We start from the raw sequence: 7832 nt of genomic DNA, 5'->3' as shown, positions 1-7832 counted from the left end.
CGATAAGAAGTGGCTCCTGAAGCAACACTGTCCATCACCCGAACACAACTGGATGCATCAGGGACGGCGCAACGTACGCTGCAGCCATCCCCGAATCACTAAGGTAACACACACACACGTCATCTGAGAGCCATCCTGGACAATAGATTTTTATTGTTTTCAGATGAGCCCTAACCAAAACATTGAAGTAAACAATGAGGAAAGAAATTATGTTAGGGACACTAGGTAGGTGGTAAATAATTTCTGTCAAGAAGAAAGTCATTCTAGAGATTGTTGTTGCTTTCTAAACAATCTGCCCTGATGAATTATGCACAATAAAACCTGGAATGTGTATTAAGATTTTTTTGTTTCATATAGACTGTTTTTCGAATTAAAATTATTTTATTTTTATTAATTTGTTTGCTTATTCATTCATCTTCATTTATTTATTTATTTTACTTTTTTTGGAATTACAGCAGTTATTTTTTTAATCTTTATTATCCATCTTTATTTACCTTGGTTGTTTAATGTTTTTAAAATTACAATTATTTATTTAATTTTTATTTAATTACTTGATCTTTATTTATCTTTATTATTTACATATTCTTTCATTTGTCTTTTTTACCTTTTACCCGTTTTTGTTTACCATTTTAAAAAATTTAGAAAATATTTATTTATCTTTATTATTTAAAATGTTTTGTATTAATGTTACAAAAATGAAATGTTAATTCATTTTCATTTGAGTTTTTTACCATTTTTTTATAACAATATTTTTTATCATTATTTATCTGTATGATTTATTTATTAATCAATCTATCTATCTTTAGTATTTTTTTTTTTACCATTTTCAGGAGTAAAAAATATTTAATTTATTATTAATTTATTATTTTTAGAATCAAAATGTATGTATTTTCATTTATTTACATTTAAGCTTTTTTCCTCATTGAAGATGTCCTCAAAAGAGGTTTTGTCTGACTTTTGTATCTTCTGTTTGTCATCTTTAGTAAATCGTCCCTTAAAGTATGGTTAAAAGCACAAATGAAATACACAATCCTCCTGCATGACAGATATCTCAGACTGCACCTTTCAAAGTGGTGACCTTTAAAGCTCTTAGAATTTGCTTCTTTTATATCCTCCAATGGAAAGCCGTCATCTCTTCACAGATCCGTCCACTGACGGGGCCGAAGGAGGGCGGCACACGCGTGACCATCGAAGGAGAGAATCTAGGGCTGCAGGTTCGAGAGATCACTCATGTGCGTGTGGCGGGGGTTCGCTGCAACCCTGCTGCTTCTGAATACATCAGCGCTGAGAGGTGGGTTATGCTTCCAGTGTTGCTAGTTATTTTGAATTAATTTTTGGACAGTGTTTTGTGCAGGAGTGATTTCCGTGTTTTTCTTGGCCTGCAGGATCGTGTGTGATATGGAGGAATCTCTGATGTCGAGTCCCCCTGGTGGTCCGGTGGAGCTGTGTATCGGAGACTGCAGTGCAGAGTATCGAACCCAGTCTTCTCAGACATACTCTTTTGTGGTACGTCTACTTCTTTGTTTAGGAAAGGGACAACATCTTGGCTCTGTCTGAAACTTGAATAATGTTGCCTTATCAGGCAATATATGGAGGAAGGAAGGCATCGAAACAAATCCTAATTCAATCTCATAATCCTGTGTGTGCAGTTCAGCGATTGGTTGACAGAATAAATGCCAGTGGTTGGAAAAAGTCAAAATGTCAATTTTTATTTATTTATAAAGAATATGTAATGACTACAGTGCTTATTTCTTAGTTGAAATGGAATTAAAGTTGAAAAAATAGGTATGTTAAAATATATGTATTTTATTATTTTTTAAATTTCTTTTTTATTTTAAATGTTATTTTCTTAACCAAATATTTATTCATTAAGTTATCGATAATTTTTTGCATTTTCGTCTTTTAGATATGTATCTTTTATATTATTTATATACCATTTTAGTATTAATTAATTCATAATTTATTTATATTTATTAGACTTTCTTTAACCATTTTTAGAATAAATATTTATTTATCTTTATCATTCATCTTTAATATTTATCATTATGATTTATTTACCATTATGTAGAATCACATTCGTTTTTATTTCTTTCATTTTTAATATTTTATCATTTTTATATACAAGTGTATTTATTTCTCTTTATATTTAATGTCAAAAGTGCTTATTTTTAATTGAAAAGAAACTATAGATTTATTTTTTACTTTTTCAATTTTAATTTATTTTCATTTTAATTTAACTTTTGATTCCATTTCTTCCAGAAATAAGTATCGTAATTACTAAACACTCTATGGGTTATTTCTAAACTCACTTGAATTTGTTCTACAATATTAAATGTGACGACGTACTTTTTAAAGCAGTTTCCAGGTGCCTTCATACACAAAACGGCACCTGACTGGCCAGCGAGGCGCTTCCTTCGATTTTAGACGTAGCAGTTATATTTTAATCATTCTTTTCATATCGATTCCCTTATTGCTGCTAACATTTTGTTTGTGGTGATTTACGCACAGCTAATCAATACGAATCCATCCTTTGAGACTCAGTCAATCCAATTTTGCACTCGAAACCAATGAATCGTTAGGATTCCCACTCCTACATCCTGTTAGCCAATCAAATCAGCTGGTGGAGCCCATGTGATAATGTAGTTGAAGGGAAGGGGGATGTAAAGAATGACACAATTACCCCTTCCTCCCCACTGAGTTTTAAGTGGTGCCTAGCAGGAATAAGGCATTAGTCTATTATCCCGAGCCCAGGAGCTTTACACACACACACACATATATATATAAATAGATGACCCTGCCTGGATTCCCTGTACATCTAATCAATAGCGTCCTCGTAATTACTAAACACTCTATGGGTTATTTCTAAACTCACTTGAATTTGTTCTACAATATTAAATGTGACGACGTACTTTTTAAAGCAGTTTCCAGGTGCCTTCATACACAAAACGGCACCTGACTGGCCAGCGAGGCGCTTCCTTCGATTTTAGACGTAGCAGTTATATTTTAATCATTCTTTTCATATCGATTCCCTTATTGCTGCTAACATTTTGTTTGTGGTGATTTACGCACAGCTAATCAATACGAATCCATCCTTTGAGACTCAGTCAATCCAATTTTGCACTCGAAACCAATGAATCGTTAGGATTCCCACTCCTACATCCTGTTAGCCAATCAAATCAGCTGGTGGAGCCCATGTGATAATGTAGTTGAAGGGAAGGGGGATGTAAAGAATGACACAATTACCCCTTCCTCCCCACTGAGTTTTAAGTGGTGCCTAGCAGGAATAAGGCATTAGTCTATTATCCCGAGCCCAGGAGCTTTACACACACACACATATATATAAATAGATGACCCTGCCTGGATTCCCTCTACATCTAATCAATAGCGTCCAGGCAGCTTCAGTCGTGTAGAAGGGTAAAGCAAATGAACACACACACTCCGACCAATTACACAGGTATGCAACTAATTACTGCGAGAGGACAAGAAACAAACGAGCCCTACACGGCGCGAGAGCAAACAGGACATTTCTATTACAGTGATGAGTGTAATCTCTTCGTGTAGTACCAGAATGAGGAAAACAAGTGCACGCTGGAGCGTCTGTATCTCGCTTCGTGAGCTCCATCTGTTCGGAAGTTAGCGCTGCTTTTCTCGTCCCTCTAGACTCCGAGTTTCAGCCGGGTGCGGCCGGAGAAAGGACCCGTGTCCGGCGGGACCAGACTGACAATCTCAGGCCGACATCTGGATGCCGGGAGCACCGTGACCGTGTTTTTGGCCCAGGAAGAGTGTCTGTTTGTCAGGTGAGCAGCTTTTCTGTCAGCTCGGTGCGGATCACATCTGTGTCCCTCAACATCTGTGAGATACAGAGAGATGTGTAATTTCCACATGAAATCAAATGAGCGTGCATGGCTGTCCTCAAATATGTCAACATGTTCATGTACCAGGAAACCTGATGCATTGCATGTGGTGATTAAAATGCAGTAGCATCTGCTTAGTGACGTGACGTGTGGCCAAGTATGGTAACCCATACTCGGAATTCACTAACAAATCTCAGCTGGTGAATCTGGTTGACCAAAGAAATCTTATAAGTATACAAAACCATAAGTATACATGAAAAAAATAAATAAAGTAAATAAAAAAATATAAATACATATATTTTTTCAACTTCTATTTTCATTTCAGCCAATCATTTGGCATTTAAATATCCATTAAATATTAAAATAAATATATAAAATGTTTATCTATTTTTAATGAATACTCAATGACTACAGTAATAATTAAATTGATTTGAATATTTGAACATTTAATGACTATAGAATTAGAAGACGAAAAAATATTCTTTTTTTTTATTTAACGTATGATTACATTTTTGCCAGAAATAAGCAATTTCTGTAATTGTGTAATTAAACACTCATTTGTTCTAGATCGTTAAATCTGACATTATGGTGCCTTTAAAGCCAGTCTGAAAGCAATTTACTAGCTGAAAAAGACCAGCATGTATTCTCATTCATGTTTAGACGGGTTTATTTTGGTCTAGCCATGTTGATTACCAACAAAACTCAGCTGGTGAGACTGGTTGGCCAAAAATGTCTTGCTGGTAGAAAAACCAGCATCCAAAACACATTAGAGGTCCTCTCAGCCATCTAAAAAACAGCTTAAACCAGTCTACGGTGGTTAGCTGGTCTCCCAGCCTGGGCAAGATGGTTAAGCTGGTCTATTTTGATGGTTCTGACAGGGTTTTTAGACATATGACTGACCAGATAAACACCAGCTTAAATAAACCATCTTAAAGCTAGACAAGACCAGCAAACCACTGTAGGCTGGTTTAGGCTGTTTATGAAGTCAGGTTTTGATACATTTTTCAAAATTTCAAATAAAAATGGACACAATTATGAAAATGGCTTCAAATATTTCTGGTTTTGTATAATTTAACTTCATGTTTTGTTCCAACAGGAGAACGGTGCGTGAGATAGTGTGCGTGACGCCACTGTCAGCATCAGGCTCTGGAGCTTCATCCGTCAAGCTCTTCATTGACAAGGCCGAGGTCACCAGCGATACACGATACATTTACACTGAAGATCCAACCGTTTCCAGCGTAGAGCCCAACTGGAGCATCATTAAGTACGTTAACACAATCTCACACACGCTTATTGGCTCTGTTCCAAACCCTAGTGAGATGCCTCACAGTCTGCTGTCTACACAGGCTAATATGTCTTGCTAACTTCAAAGACAGCTTCCTAAGCCTAATAGAATTTCATAAATGAATGAACTGAAATGCTGCATGAGAACAGAAACTCGCAGCTGTTTCCGATAGAGAGTTAGCATATGTCAATGACTCAGTAGTCTAATTAGCACAAAGAATATATGGCAAGCTCAAGTACTGATAATCAAAATAGTTTGAGTGAAATATTTTATTTTTAGTTTGATGAAATATAAAAAGATATATATATATATAGTCAATACACCATCTAGGATGAAAATACGATTAGCGCATTATAATCTGTGATTGCCTTATATCAGTACAGAATAAACTGCTTACTATTCACTAGAGCCTAAATTCTGACTCCCTAGAAGTAGACACACAGTCATATATGCAGAGTCACTCAGTTCGAGGTATGAAACTTGTGAAACTTGCTTGTTTGTTCTGATAGTGGCAGCACCACCCTCACGGTCACAGGAACCAATCTGCTAACCATTCAGGAACCCAAAGTCCGAGCCAAATATGGAGGAGTGGAGACCACAAACGTGAGTTCCCCACCAGCTGTCTTTCTCTTCTCTGCCCCCACCAGCATTACGGACAGCTTGTTGTTTACGTGATAAGAACAAATGTCGGGATGTTCCTCTGTAGGTTTGTACGGTGATGAATGACTCCGTGATGGCGTGCTTGGCTCCGGGCATCATCTACACCAAACGCCAGGTTCCAGATTGTGGAGTTCACCCGGATGACTTTGGCTTCATCCTGGACCATGTGTCTGCCCTCCTCATCCTCAATGGAACTCCTTTCACATACTATCCAAACCCCACCTTTGATCCCCTTGGGAATGCTGGGATTCTGGAGGTCAAACCAGGATCACCCATCATCTTGAAGGCATGACCTTTGTCATAATCTCACCATCCTGTATTTACATTCTTATTTTGAATTTTGGTGTATCTTATGTCTTATGTCATATTTCGCTCTGATATCATTTTTTCCATCATGCAAAATTATACATATTTATTGTACAAGAAAAAGACCATAAGAATTTGTTTTATTCATTTAGGATTTTTTCAAATTAAACAAATTCCCAATTTCTTACATCACATCTTTTTTTTTTTTTTGCGTAAATTTTCATACATTAAAGTTAATTCACCAAATACGACCATGAGGTATACTTTAAGGAAAGGGGTTTAAATGTGCTAAATTACAATAAAAATATAATGTCACAGTATTGAAAATCTGAATGTTCTTAAATGTGTTAAATTTAAAATTGTTCTTTTTTTTTTTTTAATGCTTTTTGAATTAAAAAATATACAATTATTTCCTATATAGTATAATTATATATGATTTATATTATGTAATTTATGATTTATATCATATGGAATTTTTTTATTTTGGGGTGACCTGAACGTTTCAAATTATATTGATCACTTTTTGGTGAATTCAGTTTTCTGTGCTTTTATCTGTAAAAAGGGCAAGAATCTCATCCCTCCTGCTCCTGGCAACGCCCGCCTGAATTACAGCGTGATGATTGGAGAAACACCCTGTCTGTTAACCGTCTCGGAATCTCAGCTGCTCTGTGATTCGCCGGATCTGACCGGAGAACAGCGAGTGATGGTGAGGATCATGCAGTTAGAACATTTCCCATTATGCATTATAAACGCCTAATCTACTGTTTAAGGAGCCTCTCGTGCTGGTGAAGAGCAAAACATGCTCACCTCTCATTGCACTGACTGAGAATTTACAGCTCCTTATTTATTGTATATCAACCAATAAAGGTGGCAGAAAATGAATGGATGGCCGTAAGATGGCGAAAATGCTGAATGTTTGGTTTGCATGGACTCGGGCATTGTGCCTCTCATTTAATCAATCTCTTAATAAGCCTCTGCCGCATGGCCATTTTTTACCTTAATGCTAAATGGAAAACATAAAGGTCAACTGGAAGTGGCTCGCCGTACATTAAGTACTTATTAGGATTATAGGGAGCGCTGATACAAGCAATTTCCCACGTAACCTAGCTGTCTGCTCTCCCAGCAGCAGACAGGAATCCTTCATAACCTTTCTGAACCCTGACATATGCTTAGAAAGAGCATTTGAGACACATTCAGCCCCCTTTATTGATAATAATGGCTCTCATTAGTGATCATTGCTCAGGAAATCATCACTATTATTGTTGCTCATGCTTGTGTTAGTCATTTGAATGAACCCTTTATCCTTAAGTATGAAACTTTAGTACTTTATCACGTTTTACCCTGCACCATTGTCATGAATGATGCATCAAATCGTGGCTTTTTGATGAGAGGTGCCAATTCATTTGTATCAATCTTGAAATATGAATTAATATATATATGAAAAGTCAAATAGGAGCAAATTATAGGAAATCTGAATGCATATTTATAAATCCAGAATATAAGCCTAGTTATAAGCCTGAAAATTTAAATTTAATTAATGAGTATAATGTATATATTTTATATAATGTATATATTAATTATATATTTTCTTACTTATATACACAAAGAATCTATTTATAAATCTTGGATATATAGTTATAAGACTAAATGTATAAGTGTTAGTCTGAAAATATAAATGTAATGTACATAAATATAATAATAAATGGGGATTCATTTATATATATATA

The 7832-nt window shown here is 35.6% G+C and overlaps 1 protein-coding gene across 1 annotated transcript in view; it reads left to right on the top strand.

Annotated features, from left to right (window-relative positions):
- The window catches only part of LOC107674285 (plexin A3-like), a 191374-nt gene that overhangs the window by 159968 nt on the left and 23574 nt on the right, over positions 1 to 7832 (top strand). The window contains exons 13-20 of the mRNA XM_016468228.1: positions 39 to 103; positions 1143 to 1291; positions 1386 to 1506; positions 3661 to 3797; positions 4951 to 5118; positions 5649 to 5742; positions 5846 to 6085; positions 6668 to 6811. Of these exons, the coding sequence (XP_016323714.1) occupies positions 39 to 103; positions 1143 to 1291; positions 1386 to 1506; positions 3661 to 3797; positions 4951 to 5118; positions 5649 to 5742; positions 5846 to 6085; positions 6668 to 6811 (1118 nt within the window). The remainder of the gene's footprint in view (positions 1 to 38; positions 104 to 1142; positions 1292 to 1385; positions 1507 to 3660; positions 3798 to 4950; positions 5119 to 5648; positions 5743 to 5845; positions 6086 to 6667; positions 6812 to 7832) is intronic.

The sequence above is a fragment of the Sinocyclocheilus anshuiensis genome, unplaced genomic scaffold, assembly GCF_001515605.1.
Source record: "Sinocyclocheilus anshuiensis isolate Anshui unplaced genomic scaffold, SAMN03320099.WGS_v1.1 scaffold188, whole genome shotgun sequence".
Lineage (NCBI taxonomy): Eukaryota > Metazoa > Chordata > Actinopteri > Cypriniformes > Cyprinidae > Sinocyclocheilus > Sinocyclocheilus anshuiensis.
The sequence above is the reverse complement of the archived record's forward strand: the minus strand, read 5'-3'. Positions and strand labels throughout refer to the sequence as shown.